Raw genomic sequence first — 22,926 nt, forward strand, 5'->3', positions numbered from 1 at the left:
CTAAAAATAGGTTGAAATATAAATAATTAGTATATATTTTTAACACAAGTAATAAATTCGTATACAAATTGTGTGAATCCTATACTAAAGTTCGTCCGCCCCCCCCCCCTCGGGGGGGGGGGGTGGTCGGCCGAGTGGGGGGGGCGATCGCCCCTACCGCCCCCCCCCCCTGGATCCGCCAGTGCCGCCATTCCCATTTCCAGACAGAGTTTTTGTAATTTCACATGAAGTTATCATAAGTATTTTAAGAAAGACTTTGCATTGGAAAAGTTAGAATTCAAACAAAATTTTTCAGTATAAGAGTCATGATTGAGATGAGTTCTAAACTCAAATAAGGTTTTTATAGTCACCTTTTCCCAACCTTTTCAATCTGATATTTTTCTAGCTAAATAAATTTGGGACTATAACTCACAATTTATACTAGAGTTTTCTTGAATAATATTTATCGAATAAGTTTTTTTTCGGCGGCGATCCTCAAAGCAAAAATCTAAATACGTGGGGTATCCTATCTTTTCAAGGAACAAATCGGTTTTATTTGCAATGTATTATGGGCCTATAAATTCAAATTAGAATATTTTTCAAGTACAATATTATTCGAAAGGTCGTTTTTTAATAGTATGAATAATGAGCTTCAGGTCAGGAGAATGCGTTTCTGCAGTGAAGAATGCAAGAAAACGCTTTTGGCGTCGGGGCTTCGCCCCGAACTTCATTTATGGGTAATGAGTTGTAGATGTCAGGAGAATGCGTTTCTGCAGAGAAGAATGCAAGAAAACGCTTTTGGCGTCGGGGCTTCGCCCCGTACTCCATTGATGAATGATGAGCTGTACTTGTCAGGAGAATGCGTATCTGCAGTCAAAAAAGCAAGAAAACGCTTTTGGCGTCGTGGCTTCGCCCCTAACTTCATTTATGGGTAATGAGTTGTAGATGTCAGGAGAATGCGTTTCTGCAGAGAAGAATGCAAGAAAACGCTTTTGGCGTCGGGGCTTCGCCCCGAACTCCATTGATGAATAATGAGCTGTACTTGTCAGGAGAATGCGTTTCTGCAGTGAAAAAAGCAAGAAAACGCTTATGGGGTCGGGGCTTCGCCCCGAACTTCACCAGAGAACCTTATAGCGCTGCTCCAGTTGTTTTGTTTTTCGCCGAAGGTTGAGAAATGCTGCTTTTTTTATTCTCATATTTATATATATATATAATATATATATATATATATATATATATATATATATATATTTATATATATATATATATATATATACATATATATGTGTGTGTGTGTGTGCATGCGCGCGCGTGTGTGTGTGTGCACGTTTATGCGTAGGGTTAGGGTTTACTGAGCGTTAGGGTTAGGGTTTGGAAAAAAATCGCCCCCCCCCCCCCCACTCCAAAGTTCTGGATCCGCTGGTGAGTCCAAGTGAGAAGCCCTTTTGGTCTTATCCATTGCGATTCATTGTCTTCAATAAAATAATACTTTTTTTTTGGGGGGGGGGGTCAAGGAATGTAGAACAGATTTAATTACACCAACGAGGACTTACATAGTATACGTATTATTTATTTAAGTGATAACTCTTACTGAAAATGAAATTAATGTTTGTTTCGATTGGTGGATGTATCTTTGTATTCGTTGCCTTTCTAGTTTCATTCAACATGACATTGAAACATGTATTTATTTCATCCAAACTGGAGGTCCATTTCCAAGTAAGCTAAGCCCGACCGGAACTTTGAAGCCAGGATGGAAATGTCAATGTCAAAAAAAACTCGAAACTGCAAAAACTAACTAACTAAAATACCACGCTACCGAGTTCAAATCAAGAAGGTGAGTTAAAGATCTGCCACCAACTGGACTTTGTTGAAAACTGACCTCTATCTTTTGGTCCGTTCATTATGCACAAGCTGTATAAAAGCCTATATATAGCGAGAAATAAATAATATTTTGATGTGATACATTTCAAATACTCAGTCTTGCTATGCTTACAGTTTAAAGTTATCAAGTTAGACAGTATTCAATGTTTTACCCTTTTAGGCAAACAATATCATATGTAAAGTATATCAAGGAAAACTACACAAATATGTACAGAACCATCACAAGACCAGTAGTAAGTGAAACCCGGGAGGCACCACCCAAGAGATGAACCATTTCTATGAAGACACTAACGGAAACAAAACAATGAATGACAAATTGTGAAAATGATTTGGTTATGATTCAATGAGCTTTCAATGGATGGCATCTCTCTTCATCTCTTCTACTTGACTATTTGGTGGAAACCATGTCACTGGTCGAATCATCAAAAAGAGACTACACCTTCACTCAATGGAACTGTACGCTAAAGTCTAAAGTGATAGAGTTGGGTTTGAAACTTCTTTCATTCTTACTCTACAAAACTCAGTGTTATGATATCGACATCAGTATGGTGATAACTCGTCACTATTATCTCGTAACTCATAATCTGTAAGCTAGTATAATCGATGTCAATAATCTTGGCTTGTAGTGAACACCATAATGTTATCAGTAAAACTGTCTGGTGTGTAAACAGTTTTTTTAGCCACCAGCCTCCTGTTTTTTCTTTTCACTTTTGTCTCCTCTATGTACTGAGTGACTATAGAACAATATTTGATTTTGGACTATAGAACAATATTTGAACTAAATCTAACAGATAACTTGCACTTGAAAAAGCTGGGGGGGGGGGGGGTTAATTGCAAGGAAAAAATGTGCAAGCAATAACAACAAAATCTTTGATAGTGTTGCCATTCAACAAGGGACAGATTTTGGTGGGGGCTATTCTCCAATGTGAATACAAACATAGGAGCACGAATATTTGTATGATTAAAATGTACTTACTGTATAGACTATAGACCTATATAGACCTGATCTACTGTATAGACTATAGACCTATATAGACCTGATCTAGACTATAGACCTATATAGACTTGATCTAGACTATAGACCTGATCTAGACTATAGACCTATATAGACCTGATCTAGACTATAGACATATATAGACCTGATCTAGACTATAGACCTATATAGACCTGATCTACTGTATAGACTATAGACCTATATAGACCTGATCTAGACTATAGACCTATATAGACCTGATCTACTACTACTCAAATTAGAAAACGGAAGTCAGTGTTGTTCTTTCCTTCGCGTATTTTTTTTCTTCTCTGTGTTAGCGAGCGCTAAGTGACTTAATGCACACATAGAAGTGAGCAATTGATGAGTTGATCTTGGTTTATCACCCATCCACTTTCTAGTTCTCGAATATCTCTTTTCTTTATGCACAACCGATGAATGTTTGCACGACTTAGACCTCGACACAAAACTGAATTTGTAGCAAAAGTAGGAACTTAATGGAGGATTTAAAAAAAAACAAAGATTACAGGAACAGAAACACGTTGAATATTACAAAACAGTAGAGAGAGAGAGAGAGAGATTGAGGCAGAGAGAGAGAGAGACAGACAGACAGACAGAGAGACTTCTACTTTTGTAATTTTAATTTATTTTTGACATTTACATGTCTGTCTCAGTATATATCACCGCTGTAAGTTTGTTACATTAAGTCTGTCTCAGTAGGCCTATATACCCTCGCTGTAAGTTTGTTACATTATATCTGTCTCAGTATATATCACCGCTGTAAGTTTGTTACATTAAGTCTGTCTCACAGTCTCAGTATATATCACCGCTGTAAGTTTGTTACATTAAGTCTGTCTCAGTATATATCACCGCTGTAAGTTTGTTACATTAAGTCTGTCTAAGTATATATCACCGCTGTAAGTTTGTTACATTAAGTCTGTCTCAGTATATATCACCGCTGTAAGTTTGTTACATTAAGTCTGTCTAAGTATATATCACCGCTGTAAGTTTGTTACATTAAGTCTTTCTCAGTATATATCACCTCTGTAAGTTTGCTACATTACGTCTGTCTCAGTATATATCACCGCTGTAAGTTTGTTACATTACGTCTGTCTGTCAATATATATCACCTCTGTAAGTTTGCTACATTACGGACGAATTTTAGTATAGAAATCACACAATTTGTATACTAATTTATTACTTATGTTAATAATATATACTAATTATTTATATTTCAAACTATTTTTAGATTATTTCGCCCCCCCCCCAGTATGTTGGCCGATTAGGTGGGGTCGGGAGGGGGCGATAGCATCAATCCGCCCCCCCCAACCATAAACTTTTGAGTGGGGGGGGGCGGTCCAATTTATTTGTAGAAATCACAGCTTGCCAAAAGAATCAATTAAATATCTATATGATTAAAACTTGTTATTGATATTTTAACCGATCTTTATATTATGTCGTTCCCCTGTTGTCCGATTGGTGGGGGGGGGGGGGCGAAACCTCTACTGCCCTTCCCACCTAAACCCTTTGAGTGGGGGGGTGGTGGTCCTACTTTTATGGAGAAATCATAGTTTGTGAGCAAGATTACTTGAATTGATATATAAATTTGATATTATGTCGCTCCCCTTCTGGTATCTTTGCCGATTCGGTGGGGTAAGGGGGGGGGGGGCGATTGCATGTACTGCCCTCCCCGCTCTAGCCCTCTGAGTGGGGAGTGGTCTTATTTTTATGGAGGAATCATAGTTTGTGAACAAAAATAGTTGAATTTCTATATAATTGATATGTGAAACCATTTGTATATTATGTCGCACCACACTCTAATCTCAAATTTTATGATTAGTAAATATAAAAGGAAAAAGGTGGGAGGGGCGATACATGCCATCTCCTTTCCCTTATCGGACAAAGCAATACTTTTTTTTTTGTATTATAGTTAAGAAATTACAAAATGTAAAAAAAAAATCAGCCACTAATATAATTTATATATGCTATAAATTAAATTCTCATATCGAGTGGCCCCACCCTTATTCTTTAATGCCAAATGCAATCATTAGCAGAAATTATAAAAAGGAGCGAGGATAAATCGTTTTCATTCTACCTCCCCTCCCATTTCCAGACAGAGTTTAAGTAATTTCACATGAATTTATCATAATTATTTTAAGAAAGACTTTGCTTTGGAAAAGCTAGAATTCAAGCAAAAATTTTCAGTATAAGAATCACTATTGAGATGAGTAGTCTTTTTTCCAACCTTTACTCAATCTAATATTTTTCTAGTTAAATTTGGGACTATAACTCACAATTTATGCTTGAATTTTATTGAATATTATTTATCGAATTTTTTTTTCGGCGGCGATCCTCAAAGCCTTAATCTAGATATGTGGGGTATCTGATCTTTTCAAGGAACAAATCGGTTTTATTTGCAATGTATTAAGGGCTTATACATTCAAATTAGAATATTTTTCAAGTACAATATTATTCAAAAAGTCCTTTTTTAATAGGATGAATAATGAGCTTTAGGTAAGGAGAATGCGTTTCTTCAGCGAAGAATGCAAGAAAGCGCTTTTAGCGTCGGGGCTTCGCCCCGAAAATCACTGATGAATAGTGAGCTGTATTTGTCAGGAGCAGGCGTTTCTGCATTGAAAAATGCAAGAAAACGCTTTTTAGCGTCGGGGCTTCGCCCCGAACTCCACTGATGGATAAAGAGATGTAGATGTCAGGAGAATGCGTTTCTGCAGTGTAGAATGCATGAAAATACTGAGAAATACTGATTATTTATTCTTATATATATATATATATGCCTATATATATATATATATATATTTATATATATATATATATATTTATATATATATATATATATATATATATATATATATATATATATGCCTATATATATATATATATATTTATATATATATATATATATTATATATATATATATATATATATATATATATATATATATATATATATATATATATATATATATATATATATATGTGCTGGACGCACGTTTATGTATAGGGTTAGGATTTACTGGGCGTTAGGGTTAGGGTTTGGAAAAAAAATCGCTCCCCCCCCCCCACTCCAAAGTTCTGGATCCGCTAGAGCGGTGACCCAGACTAAACCGTTAACCATTTCTACGACTATCTTTTTTTTTTTTTTTTTTTTTTTTTTTTGAGGCTTTTAAAATACATCTTGCCTCAACTTCCCTCTCTTATATCGATCTATATGGCAGACGATGTTAAGGTCATAAGGTCATCTGTTTGTTTGGCCAATGGTTTACTAGCTGGTTGTCACTTTGACTTTCCCCAACAAAAGTCAGGTACCTATTAAAGTTGGGGGGATTCAAGGAGATAAAAAAAACGAAATTCAAAATCCCAGTCTTCACCGAGATTCGAACCCAAGACCCCAGAATCGGAAACCAAGCACTTGACCACTTAGCCATCGAGCCCCACGTCACCTTAAACCCACATTCAAAATATAAAAAAAGTAGGCAAAGGACAGAGAGGGGGGGGGGGAGAGAGGAAAGGACTAGAAAGAGAGAGAGAGAGAGAGAGCAGTAGATTTAATTGTATAGCCTTAGTCTGTACAATCGGATATCAATTCGCACCTACACTTCTAGTATTAGTACATATTTCTTCTTTTTTTCCGCCACCCAATATGTTACAGGATTCTTTCACTCCAGTCAAAGCTAGACTTAGTATAGATCTGAACTGCACATACATAGCAAACGAGTAAAGGACAGAGTTGTAACAACTAATTCTGGTTTCCCGATAAATCAAGCTTACTAACTTAACGAGAAGAAACAATGTATAAAGACTAAATTGTGGACTCCCAACTCTTGTTGTTTGACTTCATTTCTGGATGACTCCTCTACGTAACACTTCATGCAACTAGTCTATGTACGTACTGTAGGGGGCACTCACGTGGAAGCATCTTTAAACATAGACCTACTTATAAGACATAGACCTACTTATCATTCTCACTCCCAATCTATCTTTATAACTTTTGAATGACCTCTAGCCCTGTGATCACTTTCTAGCAGTGTACTTATCAACCACAGCAGTAAGTTATCCAGTTGTATTCTTTGATTTCTTTTTTTTTTCTCCGTTGTAATGAGGCAAGGCTGTAAGTGAACACTTCGGTCAGGAGTTTGGTGGAGACCGGAGGATTCAATGAGCATGCAATTAATACTATTATTAGGTATAACTATAAGAGTGTTACAGTTTTGAAGAAATAAATAGAGTAGATGATCTATACATAATAGCACAGATTCATAGATAATAAACGAGTGTTTACAAAACATTATTGGTCATACTGTTTATTCATTTGTGTGAATAAATTAGGTCTATACGAGACAGAAGGTAGTTTCCATGTTTACAAAAACTTATCTATCTTATGTATCTTTTGAGATTTGATATTGAATTTTTATGTGTGAGAAGTTCATTCTCAATGCAATGTGTCTCTATCTTTGTGTCTTTCTGAATATTTCACTTGTTTTGAGAAAAAAAAAACCTAAATGACCACTTCGTGAAAACTCTGTTGTTGTTTTTTTCCAAATATAATCATTTTTAAATTTGACTTACGCCTTTTTTATTTAATTGAACACGGCTCGGCGGGATTTCCCGCACTCGACTGAACTGTTTCCTGATATTAATCAATAAATAGACGTAGAGAAAATACAAAATGTGAGGAGCCGTCTTTTGTAGCAATCATAAGCTCAACTGTTAATAGAAACATCTGATTATCCAAAAGGCCTGAACACTGATCTACAACCTATGGGCAGTTTCGACCAATAGCTTGTTGCCACGTCACAGGTTTGTACGTTTGTCTCGACAGAACTCGCTGGAAAGCTCGTTGCAATAATGAAGTATTAAATAGCGCATATAGAATGGCACTGTAAAAAAATGTGTGTACTGATTGTAAATATAATATACTCTAAATGTATAGCAAATATCTGAATAAATAATTTTTTATTTTTAAATTATACGCTAGATCTATATTCTCCTGCTACATTCCTTTCTGTTGAGTGTTTCGTCTGCTCTGACAATAGGTCTACTGCTCTACCGATTACAGTTTTATCATTTTATAACAAAACATAACAGGTGCAGATTTCCGTGGATTGTCTGCGCATGTTTGAGGCAAAGTAAAACTTTAATAACCTAACTTTTGGGCCCATGTATTATGCCAAATTGTTGGTCATGGGTTAAACTTCATATTATTATTCTTGAGAACCAAATGTCGCTGTATCGTGTTTCGCATGACGTAAAGTAACTACGCTATCAGGCCATTGTCTCGTCATTTTTTAGAGTCTGTTATACATACATTCATAAATACATACATACATACCTATATACATACATACATACATACATACATACATTTATATATAATCTCTATCTCACAGACAATCATATGCGAGAATGAAAAGACACATAACAGTAACAATAGTAATGGACTGATGTTCATTGTAATGCACTTATTGTTGGTTGTTATTCCTCTATGAACTGTTAGTCTTGGACTTATGACGGGCCTTGCTCTTTGTACAAAAATAATTGAATTACAATTCAACCTTTCAATTCAACCGATTGACGGACTTGGACTTTGCTGATGATGTTGCACTACACGGGGCTACAAATAAATGCATCCAAGAAATGACGGAGAGCCTAGACAGAGAGGCACCCAAAATTGGCCTCCGCATAAACTTGGATAAGACTAAAATTATGCGAGTGGGATATAAGGCAAAGGGTGTCCCCGTCAGACTTGGAGAGTCAAAGCTTGAAGAGCTGGACAAGTTCACGTACTTTGGCAGCATCATAACAAATGATGGAGATGCTTACCATGATGTAGCATGCCGAATAGGAAAGGCAGGGAGCATTTTCCAAAGGCTGCAGCCTATTAGGACTAGCCAAGCCATTGGACTCAAGACAAAAATACACCTTCTCAACACAATCGTCATTCCAACTGCTACATATGCATGTGAGACGTGGAAGTCATCTGTCAAAATTGAGAAAAGACTAAATGTGGCTCAACAGAGATGGCTGAGACGGATTTTGGGAGTCAGTTACACAGACCGGATCTCAAACAAGGAAATCCTATGCCGAACTGGGAGTCGAACACTTAGTGAGGCTGTGACTGAGCGTCGCATGAGGTTTGCGGGACATGTTCTACGTCAAAATGAATTACGCACACCAAGAGTTGCGATAACATGGAAGCCAAAACGAGGAAATCGCAAACAGGGACGTCCTCGTATTACCTGCAGACACACCTTCATGGAGGACCTCAGAACAGTGGACACCAGGTGGGAGGAGGCTTCAGACATTGCCAGTGACAGATCATTATGGAGACAGCTTGCCGCCCAATGCGTCGAACGGCGCGGGAGGGCCTAAGTCTAAGTCTAAGTCAACCTTTCAGCTTCAAACTCTTCATGGTAAAGGGTGGGTGGGCGGACACGGATATCGAAAACGGCTCTAACGATTTTCCTATAAATTTGACAGTTTAGCTATATCTTTTTGAAAAAAAAAAAGCTGTTTGGCCACACAGGGAAAACTCTGGTTTGACCGCTATGGGATGGTATGCACAATAAACGTCACGTCACACGGTCGCCTTACAGTCATACGCAGCTGTATTATATATTATATATATAGATATACTGATTTTGATTTATTGAATTTAAATTTGATATTAAATACCTGAGTGCTGTTTCAAAAGGTCAACATCATCACTGAACCTTTAAGAAACATTCTGAGGAAGTGTGTGCTGTGACCGCGCGAACAACCAATGTTCTCTACTCCTAAACATCCGAGTCCAAAGCTTAACGTTTCAAACGGGAGACAACCCAATGTCATTCCTTCCCTTTGACCCATGAACTTTGATTTCTGACGACCCAGTCTCATAGTAATTGGATGATGTCACACGTTCTTATTGAATTTGGTTCTTATGGTAAATGTTCATGACTTTTGACTGAAGTCATTCAATAGTTCTCTCATCCCATTCTGTTGTTTTTAAATGATCATTTCTGTAGTCAAACTTCGTGTGGGCTAAGTCCTAGTAATTGAACATTCAGTATTATCTAGATGACTGTTTATTATTTTCTTACTAAGTCCATTTCTTAACAAATTGTATTACATTGGTCTAGTTCTTAACAAATTGTATTACATTGGTCTATTTCTAAATAAATGGTTTGTTTTGTAAAATGTTTTATATGTTATATCCTATCCCAAACCTCACGCAGGACGACGAGGATGATAGAAGGCAGGATTCGAACCCGGGACCTTCGTGACCACCAAACGTCAGTCCAGAGCGCGTGCCTTGTCTAACACTTGTCTATTTTTCCTTCTCAGTCTATTTCTATTGACTTTTCTCTCTCACCAGCTTTCACGAACAAACACACACACAAACACATTAACTGTCCTTCAGACTTCTGCTGTCTCTAATGATACCAATGTTCAAGTTACCTTCCGTAATCTGTGCGAGAAAGTCAGTTGTAGAGCAACCAAACTTGTTTCATTGCCTTGGGTGTCAATTAATTTACTTCGCTGCTTTCCTTTCTAATTCTATTTTCGTTTTTATTATGCTAAAGCTAAACAGTAAACCATGGTTTTCTTCAACATCACACTCTTCTTTCAATGGAGTATTTACATTAGTACGTGTTGCTGGGGTCCGCGGAGGTGGGACATCATTACATACACACAATAGATGGTTTAATATATCCTCATCTCCTTTTACACAAGTAGCCAATACAATTTCAATTCGAACAGATGAGACTTGAACATCTTTTTCTTGTTAAAAAAACGAGTACATATTTAATATTTAAAAACAAATGGAGTTTACTTTCAGAAGACCAAACATCACTGGTGCATGTTCTTATGAGCACGACACAGGCGATGGGGACGTTACATTTCAAAAGCGCACGTAATGTTTGAGATCTAAACGTGACAGACATACAGACAGACAGTCGAAAGGACTGTCAGAAAAAAAGACGGAGAGACAGATGGACGAAGGAACTGTCAGAGAGAGAGACAAAGTTGGAGAGATTCAGAGAGACAGATGGACGAAGGAACTGTCAGAGAGAGAGAGACAAAGTTAGAGAGATTCAGAGAGACAGATGGACGAAGGAACTGTCAGAGAGAGAGACAAAGATAGAGAGATTCAGAGAGACAGATGGACGAAGGAACTGTCAGAGAGAGAGGCAAAGTTGGAGAGATTCAGAGAGACAGATGGACGAAGGAACTGTCAGAGAGAGAGACAAAGTTAGAGAGATTCAGAGAGACAGATGGACGATGGAACTGTCAGAGAGAGAGACAAAGATAGAGAGATTCAGAGAGACAGACGGACGAAGGAACTGTCAGAGAGAGAGACAAAGTTGGAGAGATTCAGAGAGACAGATGGACGAAGGAACTGTCAGAGAGAGAGAGACAAAGATAGAGAGATTCAGAGAGACAGATGGACGAAGGGACAGATCTATAGAGACAGAGACAGAAATGTGTTATTCCAATATCGGACTGAAAGAACTACCAGGAGACTAACAAAAACAAAGAACATTACATAAAGGTGACTCTACACATTGTGAGGGCTCAAATCTTTTCAAATACCAGCCAGTACTCTTCTCAATGACATCACAGTGACATTACTGTAAGAGGCAAAGTTTGGACAAAGTGTTCATATAAATAATACAGCACTTTCAATGGACTTTCTTATAACCTTGTTTTGCAATAAGAGAGAAATTATAGAATGCAATAGGAATATGAATGAACAGTTGATATCTTCATAATCAATATATACAAATAGTTATGTTGTGTCTGTGCGTATGTGTGTGTGTGTGTGTGTGTGCTGGACCTGTACTGCCTATTCTGTGGAGAAATCAATTTGCTTAGGTCAAGTTATCAAAGTAGATTAGATTTGGAAACTTGTCTCCTGTTTTAATCGATCTTCTCATTGTAGTCTTTCTCCAGTCTCTCTTCAAGTACATTTTGTGTTTTAAATTTCAAACGTAATGACGTTTTTTTAGCGGCCCCCGTAAGGGGAAAAAGCCGCTATTAGGTTTGTGCAAAATGTCCGTCTGTCCGTCTGTCCGTCTGTCACACTCAGATCTCGAAAACTAGAAGAGATATGAAAAATATTATTTCATCATTAAATGCGGATTGAAAAGTTTAGGTGCAACGGCTACTTTTGGTTTTCTAAAAGCAAACCGTTTAATTTATAAAATTAATTATGCAAGCGATTTTTTCATAAAAATACACCAATTCTAAAACAATTATGTAAATGTAAGGGAGGCAATGTTACAATATGCTAACCTAAAGTCCTAAACAACCTATTGTCGATATTTTTAAAATTTGTTTAAAGATGAAAATACGGAACAATTAGAAATTGATAACCATGACCATGTATCTAAAGTAAAGATCACCATGTCTCTAAAGTAATGATGACCATGTCTCTTAAGTAATGATGACCATGTCTCTAAAGTAATGATCACCATGTCTCTAAAGTAATGATCACCATGTCTCTAAAGTAAAGATCACCATGTTTCTAAAGTAATGATGACAATGTCTCTAAAGTAATGATCACCATGTCTCTAAAGTAATGATGACCATGTCTCTAAAGTAAAGATCACCATGTCTCTAAAGTAATGATGACCATGTCTCTAAAGTAATGATCACCATGTTTCTAAAGTAATGATCACCATGTCTCTAAAGTAATGATGACCATGTCTCTAAAGTAATGATCACCATGTTTCTAAAGTAATGATGACCATGCCTCTAAAGTAATGATCATCATGTCTCTAAAGTAATGATGACCATGTCTCTAAAGTAATGATCACCATGTTTCTAAAGTAATGATCACCATGTCTCTAAAGTAATGATGACCATGTCTCTAAAGTAATGATCACCATGTTTCTAAAGTAATGATGACCATGTCTCTAAAGTAATGATCATCATGTCTCTAAAGTAATGATGACCATGTCTCTAAAGTAATGATGACCATGTCTCTAAAGTAAAGATCACCATGTTTCTAAAGTAAAGATCACCATGTTTCTAAAGTAATGATCACCATGTTTCTAAAGTAAAGATCACCATGTTTCTAAAGTAAAGATCATCATGTTTCTAAAGTAATGATGACCATGTCTCTAAAGTAATGATCATCATGTCTCTAAAGTAATGATAACCATGTTTCTAAAGTAATGATGACCATGTCTCTAAAGTAAAGATCACCATGTCTCTAAAGTAAAGATCACCATGTCTCTAAAGTAAAGATCACCATGTCTCTAAAGTAATGATGACCATGTCTCTAAAGTAATGATGACCATGTCTCTAAAGTAATGATGACCATGTCTCTAAAGTAATGATCACCATGTTTCTAAAGTAATGATCACCATGTTTCTAAAGTAATGATGACCATGTTTCTAAAGTAATAATGAGCATGTCTGTAAAGTAAAGATCACCATGTCTCTAAAGTAAAGATCACCATGTTTCTAAAGTAATGATGACCATGTTTCTAAAGTAATAATGAGCATGTCTGTAAAGTAAAGATCACCATGTCTCTAAAGTAAAGATCACCATGTCTCTAAAGTAAAGATCACCATGTTTCTAAAGTAAAGATCACCATGTTTCTAAAGTAAAGATCACCATGTCTCTAAAGTAAAGATCACCATGTCTCTAAAGTAAAGATCACCATGTCTCTAAAGTAAAGATCACCATGTTTCTAAAGTAAAGATCACCATGTCTCTAAAGTAAAGATCATCATGTTTCTAAAGTAAAGATCACCATGTTTCTAAAGTAAAGATCATTATGTCTCTAAAGTAGTGCTCGTCAAGTTTCTCATCTACTTGATGCCACTGTGTCAGATCTTCACTGTTTGCATTACGTGCTGCAAGTCCACTTTAATTGTGACACCATGATGAGGATGATGAGGATGATGATGATGAGGAGGAGGAGGATGATGATGAGGATGATTTTAACTTTCACACCCAATCGTGGTGCTTAATAAAAGATTCCAGTTTTGAACCTATAATATCTTTCTAAATTTCTTCTCTTCTGACTTAATGTTTTCACCGAATTATGTCAATCTAATGTTCAAAGACATCCATAGGACTTCACCTTAAAGTTAACCCAAACTAAGTTTCATTTCGCTGTATACCCAACGAACTACTTAAGAACTGTCAGATATTAGTAGCTTCATTCAGGTTTTTAGTTCCAAATTAAAACAAGACAAAATGTTGCCATTAGACTAATTGAATAAAATCGAAAGCCAGATCGATGCATCCAAATATTTGCATTTTAAACAAATCAATGATTGTTATGAGTATGATAGTTATCTGTACATATCTCTCCCAATGCGATTCTTTTTATTTCCACTCTATACCAAAGAGCCAAACAACGGTTTCTTCGACCTGGTTTCAAGGAGAGTGATTTCTGCTCATTGGGGTTCAAGAGATAGCGAAATCTCCTCCATATCCGACGTAAACCCACTGTGTTTGTGGTCGTTTCTTACAGCTGTAACCAGCTTGAGATAAAACAGCTGTGAGGGATCATGGCTAGCCGTATGACAGGACGAGGCATTCACGTAGATAAGATTTTTACTAATATCAAAGCTAAAAGGACAAAATATAGGGGGAACAAATGTAGGCTAGAAGCACAAATTATATGTGCAAGTGTTATTTGAAATATTTCTTTCAGTTTGGTTGTTCTGGCTTAACTTGAGTGAAAAGGATCAAGTGAATTGAATGTCAATTTGTTGAAACTATTACATTCTAATTTATGTGATTTCTATTGAGGATAGGGTTGAAATAAGTATAGAAAACAAGAAGTAGCACACACAACGAAACAGTATCCTCTTTAGGATCTACACCTTACTACAACATTTCTAAACGTGATCTATACCTTACTACAACATTTCTAAACGTGATCTACACCTTCCTACAACATTTCTAAACGTGATCTACACCTTACTACAACATTTCTAAACGTGATCTACACCTTACTACAACATTTCTAAACGTGATCTATACCTTACTACAACATTTCTAAACGTGATCTACACCTTACTACAACATTTCTAAACGTGATCTATACCTTACTACAACATTTCTAAACGTGATCTATACCTTACTACAACATTTCTAAACGTGATCTATACCTTACTACAACATTTCTAAACGTGATCTATACCTTCCTACAAAATTTCTAAACGTGATCTACACCTTACTACAACATTTCTAAACGTGATCTACACCTTACTACAACATTTCTAAACGTGATCTACACCTTACTACAACATTTCTAAACGTGATCTACACCTTACTACAACATTTTTAAACGTGATCTATACCTTACTACAACATTTCTAAACGTGATCTATACCTTACTACAACATTTCTAAACGTGATACCTTACTACAAAATTTCTAAACGTGATCTATACCTTACTACAAAATTTCTAAACGTGATCTATACCTTACTACAACATTTCTAAACGTGATCTATGCCTTACTACAACATTTCTAAACGTGATCTTCACCTTACTACAACATTTCTAAACGTGATCTATACCTTCCTACAACATTTCTAAACGTGATCTATACCTTCCTACAACATTTTTAAACGTGATCTACACCTTACTACAACATTTCTAAACGTGATCTATACCTTACTACAACATTTCTAAACGTGATCTATACCTTACTACAACATTTCTAAACGTGATCTATACCTTACTACAACATTTCTAAACGTGATCTACACCTTACTACAACATTTCTAAACGTGATTTATACCTTACTACAACATTTCTAGACGTGATCTACAACTTACTACATTTCTAGACGTGACCATGACATGGAATGGGTTGTCTGAGCAAGAAAAATACCCAATGACTTGTCAGAGTTGAAGTCATCGATTAGCAAGCATGGCTAGATTGGCGGCTAGGGACACGCATAGGACGTTATCTTATCTTTTTTTGAAGTTACATCTGTATTATATAAGATAAGATAACATAAGATAAGATCAAATTTGAAACAATCATCTGAGTCTAACAAACTAAACCAACCAACTGAACTAATAGACTGCAATATATCAGCTGATAGAAATGTAAAATAGTCGATAATGCTGTCTGGAATATTGCTTTTAATTATTTCTTTATAATCAATAAAATTCGAAAGTAATATTTTTGTATTTAATATATACATGGGCGTAGCCGGGGGGTGGGGGTTAGGGGTTCAAACCCTCCCCGAAATCGGATTGGATCGGAATTTAGTGACTGATTTTTTGCTTTGATTTTGTTTATTTTAGGTGAGATTTTATACTAAACTATCACTTGCCCTAGCATAGCAAAGGAGGTTTTGAGTTGAAACCCCCCCTACCAGTGGTTTTTTAGTTGAAAACCCCCTACAGGGGGGTTCGAGTTTAACCCCCCCCCCACCAGGGGTTTTCGCAGTTAAATTCTCCTCTTCTATAGCACAAAACAAAAAAAAAACTGCAAACGACAATATCCCAAATTTCACGAGCACAGTTAAGGAAGATTTTGATTTTTAAACCCCCTCCAAAATTTACAATAAACCCCCTCTTCAGTATAAAAAACAGAAAATTACGCACTCAAAATTCTATGAGCGTAGCCAAAGGGGTTTTGAGTTAACCCACAACCCCTCTTCAGTAGGGTTTGAGGCTAAAAAATAACTCTTCAATACCCGGTATAAAAAAAACGCAAATTACGCACTCAAAATTTTATGAGCGTAGCTAAATGGGTTTTGACTCAGTTTTTAGTGTGAAACCCCCCTTCAGCGGGGTTTGAGGGTAAAAAATACCTCTTCAATATAAAAAAAAAAGAAAATTGTAAACTCAGAAATCTATGAGCGTAGCCAAAGGGGTTTTGGGTTTAAACCCTCCGCAAGCGGGGTTTGAAGCTAAAAAATACATCTTCAATGTAAGAAAAAAGCAAATTACGCACTCAAAATGCTATGAGCGTTGCCAAAAGGAGTTTTGAGTTTAAACCCCCCTTCAGAGTGGTTTGATGCTAAAAAATACCTCTTCAATATACAAAAAGCAAATTACACACTAAGATTATTTGAGCGTAGCCAAGACAATTGAGGGTTTTGAGTTTAAACCCCTCTCCTACAGATGGCTTTTTTAAAAGTTTAAAACCCCTCCAGATGGTTTTGAGTTTGGCGTTTTGAGGTGGAAAATCTCTATCTTCAATATTATTCTAAAGCAAACTACAATTACTCTTCGACTCTTTAGTAAGATTGTGACAGAGCGTCGCATGAGGTTTGCGGGACATGTTCTCCGACAAAAAGAATTAGGCGTAAGAATAGTTGCGATGACATCCTAGTACAAATTGGCGCCACACATTCATGGAGGTCCTCAGAGCAGGTTGGAAGAGGCCTCAGACATTATTAGTGACAGATTTTTGTGGAAACAGCTTGACGGCGAATGCGCCGAACGTCGCGGGAGGGTCTAAGACGGTAAGAATAGCACATTAGGTTTTTGAAATAAAACTTTTAAATAGCAGGAAAATGCACTGTAGATACCTCAGAATATGCATTTTGTTGGCTTTCAAGATCAGAAATAGTGCTTGGCGGCGGGCTCCGTCCCGCGCTGGGGGAGCTCCTAGCGCTCCCCCAGACCCCCTTGCTGGCAATAGCGGGGAGTCTACAATTTTCCCACTAGCTCCAGGAAGAACCTATTCTAGGGCACAATAAGCGTCTCCCTAAAAAATGATGGGTCAGAATGTAATAAAGATTATATACACACACACATACATACATATAAAAAAATTTTTCGCGGGGGGGAGGTGGTTCGGGGGGGGGGGAATCCTCCCCCCCCCAACCCGCCCCCCCCCCGAAAAAAAAACCTTGCCTACGCCCATGAATATATGTGTGTGTGATTGGGTGTGTATATTATATGTGTGTGTGTGTGTGTGTTAATATATCTAAAGAAAGTAATTAAACTAACTGTAGCGAAAAGTAAAAATATTCTAATTTGTTCATAGTGATGCCAATGGTTGGCTATTCAGTTACACGTTTGATATCTTCGACCAAAAGCTTTGACGGCTATAACGATTCCTGGGATAAACTTTTTTTTTTTTTGGTTTACTCTCTGAGATCAAGACATTTGCTTATCTCTCTAAACTCTTCTTCAATTGAAAAAAAAATCTTATGAAATCCCTTGAGGATTTGTTCCAGATTACGTTGACCAAATAGATAGCCTCAAAGTCTAAATCACGTGATAGGGTAAGCACGAGAAGGAGAGCGTCCAGAGAATAGAGCAGTGAAAGAAAAAAAAAATATTCATGTGTCCATAGAAGATACATGGAGTGTTTTTGTTTTTAAATTGATATAGGTGTAAAAGAATAGTAGAAAGTGATGTCTAGAAAAAGTCTAGGAAACAGAACTTGGATCTATGTACTGATTCTATTGTCCAAGGATTTCCATCACGTTCGAATCTCCAAAGTTTTGTGTATAGTTATCTCAATTAAGAGAATTACTCTCATTTGTCCTTGGCCAACGAGTCATGATCATTTGACCCATCCCCACGAGACCCACATTAGACTGACCTCCAAGGACACCGCTCTCCTACCCTACTCTCCAGCGTTTTTCTCACAGATAATTAATAACTGTCAGGTTGATGTCTTCCTATTGGACTCGTGCCGGAACCTGAGATAAAGCAACTAAGTCCATAGTCTCCAATGTCCACAACACAAGACGAGGGATGCACCCCCACCGGCCCTCCTTTTTACAAAAATTGCCACAGATCTTTTCTTTTGATTCTTTAGAAAGTCGCATTATTTTCATCACATTATACGCGGAGGTATTCAGGTGTTTTTATTGATTATTCAATTAGAGAACAATTCTATCATCCAGCTTGTTGCTATTTAACCAATGTATCTCTTGTAGGAGGTTAAGTATTGTTACCTTGAAATTGGTGGGACTTGATACTGTAGCTACTGAACTAGCCGACTGCTTCTGAAAATAGAAAATAGATTTTATTTTTATTACATTCAAATTTTTGAAGGACGATCTAATTCTCTACACGAGGCTTATCCCCCCGTGTCTAGTACTGTCTCAATATAAAACTAATTTAATTAAATATGACTAATTGATAAAATAATTGGTCAATCTTTCGATTGATTCATGTTTTGTTAGAGAGAATTATAATTGTGCAAAGTTTCAACTTGATCCAAGAACGGGAAGTGGAAGGAATAACGTGCCCAAGATTTGTAACAGACACACAGAGTCAGTTAATAACGTGCCCAAGATTTGTACCAGACACACAGAGTCAGTTAATAAAGTGCCCAAGATTTGTACCAGACACACAGAGTCAGTTAATAACGTGCCCAAGATTTGTACCAGACACACAGAGTCAGTTAATAACGTGCCCAAGATTTGTATCAGACACACAGAGTCAGTTAATAACGTGTACAAGATTTGTACCAGACACACAGAGTCAGTTAATAACGTGTCCAAGATTTGTACCAGACACACAGAGTCAGTTAATAACGTGCCCAAGATTTGTACCAGACACACAGAGTCAGTTAATAACGTGCCCAAGATTTGTATCAGACACACAGAGTCAGTTAATAACGTGTCCAAGATTTGTACCAGACACACAGAGTCAGTTAATAACGTGCCCAAGATTTGTATCAGACACACAGAGTCAGTTAATAACGTGCCCAAGATTTGTACCAGACACACAGAGTCAGTTAATAACGTGCCCAAGATTTGTACCAGACACACAGAGTCAGTTAATAACGTGCCCAAGATTTGTACCAGACACACAGAGTCAGTTAATAACGTGCCCAAGATTTGTATCAGACACACAGAGTCAGTTAATAACGTGTACAAGATTTGTACCAGACACACAGAGTCAGTTAATAACGTGTCCAAGATTTGTACCAGACACACAGAGTCAGTTAATAACGTGCCCAAGATTTGTACCAGACACACAGAGTCAGTTAATAACGTGCCCAAGATTTGTATCAGACACACAGAGTCAGTTAATAACGTGCCCAAGATTTGTATCAGACACACAGAGTCAGTTAATAACGTGTACAAGATTTGTACCAGACACACAGAGTCAGTTAATAACGTGTCCAAGATTTGTACCAGACACACAGAGTCAGTTAATAACGTGCCCAAGATTTGTATCAGACACACAGAGTCAGTTAATAACGTGCCCAAGATTTGTACCAGACACACAGAGTCAGTTAATAACGTGCCCAAGATTTGTACCAGACACACAGAGTCAGTTAATAACGTGCCCAAGATTTGTACCAGACACACAGAGTCAGTTAATAACGTGTCCAAGATTTGTACCAGACACACAGAGTCAGTTAATTACGTGTACAAGATTTGTACCAGACACACAGAGTCAGTTGATGAAGCTTTGTACAAATAACTTCAAAATTTAGTAGAATAAAATGCAATAAGTCCCAATTCACACAAATTACGTAAGTAGGTTAGATATCATTAACATACTCGATTCAATTACTTAAGTAGGTTGCATATCATTGACATACACGATTCAATTATTTAAGTAGGTTACTTGTCATTGACATACACGATTCAATTATTTAAGTAGGTTACTTGTCATTGACATACACGATTCAATTATTTAAGTAGGTTACTTGTCATTGACATACAAGATTCAATTACTTAAGTAGGTTACTTGTCTTTGGCATACACGATTCAATTACTTAAGTAGGTTACTTGTCATTGACATACACGATTCAATTATTTAAGTAGGTTACTTGTCATTGACATACACGATTCAATTATTTAAGTAGGTTACTTTTCATTGACATACACGATTCAATTATTTAAGTAGGTTACTTGTCATTGACATACACGGTTCAATTATTTAAGTAGGTTACTTGTCTTTGACATACACGATTCAATTATTTAAGTAGGTTACTTGTCAATGACATACACGGTTCAATTATTTAAGTAGGTTACTTGTCTTTGACATACACGATTCAATTATTTAAGTAGGTTACTTGTCAATGACATACACGGTTCAATTATTTAAGTAGGTTACTTGTCATTGACAAACATGGTTCAATTATTTAAGTAGGTTACTTGTCATTGACATACACGATTCAATTTTTTAAGTAGGTTACTTGTCATTGACATACACGATTCAATTTTTTAAGTAGGTTACTTGTCATTGACATACACGATTCAATTATTTAAGTAGGTTACTTGTCATTGACATACAAGATTCAATTACTTAAGTAGGTTACTTGTCATTGACATACACGATTCTACATTTTTCTTACAGTGAAACATTGTTCTTGAACAATTTGTTTTACTCCATGGCGCTGAACATGAGTAGCTCATTCTGCTCTAACACGAGTAGTTCATTCTGCTCTAACATGAGTAGTTCATTCTGCTCTAACATGAGTAGTTCAATCTGTTCTAACATGAGTAGTTCATTCTGCTCTAACATGAGTAGTTCATTCTGCTCTAACATGAGTAGTTCATTCTGCTCTAACATGAGTAGTTCATTCTGCTCTAACATGAGTAGTTCATTCTGCTCTAACATGAGTAGTTCATTCTGCTCTAACACGAGTAGTTCATTCTGCTCTAACATGAGTAGTTCATTCTGTTCTAACACGAGTAGTTCATTCTGCTCTAACACGAGTAGTTCATTCTGCTCTAACACGAGTAGTTCATTCTGTTCTAACATGAGTAGTTCATTCTGTTCTAACATGAGTAGTTCATTCTGTTCTAACATGAGTAGTTCATTCTGCTCTAACACGAGTAGTTCATTCTGCTCTAACACGAGTAGTTCATTCTGTTCTAACATGAGTAGTTCATTCTGTTCTAACATGAGTAGTTCATTCTGTTCTAACATGAGTAGTTCATTCTGCTCTAACATGAGTAGTTCATTCTGTTCTAACATGAGTAGTTCATTCTGCTCTAACATGAGTAGTTCATTCTGCTCTAACACGAGTAGTTCATTCTGCTCTAACATGAGTAGTTCATTCTGCTCTAACATGAGTAGTTCATTCTGTTCTAACATGAGTAGTTCATTCTGCTCTAACATGAGTAGTTCATTCTGTTCTAACATGAGTAGTTCATTCTGCTCTAACATGAGTAGTTCATTCTGCTCTAACATGAGTAGTTCAATCTGTTCTAACACGAGTAGTTCATTCTGCTCTAACATGAGTAGTTCATTCTGCTCTAACATGAGTAGTTCATTCTGCTCTAACATGAGTAGTTCAATCTGCTCTAACATGAGTAGTGCATTCTGCTCTAACACGAGTAGTTCATTCTGTTCTAACATGAGTAGTTCATTCTGCTCTAACATGAGTAGTTCATTCTGCTCTAACATGAGTAGTGCATTCTGCTCTAACACGAGTAGTTTATTCTGCTCTAGCATGAGTAGTTCATTCTGCTCTAACATGAGTAGTTCATTCTGCTCTAACACGAGTAGTTCATTCTGTTCTAACACGAGTAGTTCATTCTGTTCTAACATGAGTAGCTCATTCTGCTCTAACATGAGTAGTTCATTCTGTTCTAACACGAGTAGTTCATTCTGTTCTAACATGAGTAGCTCATTCTGCTCTAACATGAGTAGTTCATTCTGCTCTAACACGAGTAGTTCATTCTGCTCTAACATGAGTAGTTCATTCTGCTCTAACATGAGTAGTTCATTCTGCTCTAACACGAGTAGTTCATTCTGCTCTAACATGAGTAGTTCAATCTGCTCTAACACGAGTAGTTCATTCTGTTCTAACATGAGTAGTTCATTCTGCTCTAACATGAGTAGTTCATTCTGCTCTAACACGAGTAGTTCATTCTGCTCTAACACGAGTAGTTCATTCTGCTCTAACACGAGTAGTTCATTCTGTTCTAACATGAGTAGTTCATTCTGCTCTAACATGAGTAGTTCAATCTGCTCTAACACGAGTAGTTCATTCTGTTCTAACATGAGTAGTTCATTCTGCTCTAACACGAGTAGTTCATTCTGTTCTAACACGAGTAGTTCATTCTGTTCTAACATGAGTAGTTCATTCTGTTCTAACATGAGTAGTTCATTCTGCTCTAACATGAGTAGTTCATTCTGCTCTAACATGAGTAGT

General features: G+C 36.8%; 2 protein-coding genes across 2 annotated transcripts in view; one reads left to right on the forward strand and one right to left on the reverse strand.

Moving 5' to 3' along the window:
* Nucleotides 1–22,926, forward strand: part of LOC106075885 (carboxylesterase 4A-like) — an 83,861-nt gene that overhangs the window by 2,062 nt on the left and 58,873 nt on the right. The gene's annotated exons all lie outside the window — the stretch shown is intronic.
* On the reverse strand, nucleotides 21,147–22,919 carry LOC129926313 (protein artichoke-like). Its single transcript, XM_056029629.1, has one exon. The coding sequence runs from the start codon at nucleotides 22,917–22,919 to the stop codon at nucleotides 21,147–21,149; it is 1,773 nt and encodes a 590-aa protein (XP_055885604.1).

This window comes from Biomphalaria glabrata, chromosome 5 (genome assembly GCF_947242115.1).
Source record: "Biomphalaria glabrata chromosome 5, xgBioGlab47.1, whole genome shotgun sequence".
NCBI classification, from domain to species: domain Eukaryota; kingdom Metazoa; phylum Mollusca; class Gastropoda; family Planorbidae; genus Biomphalaria; species Biomphalaria glabrata.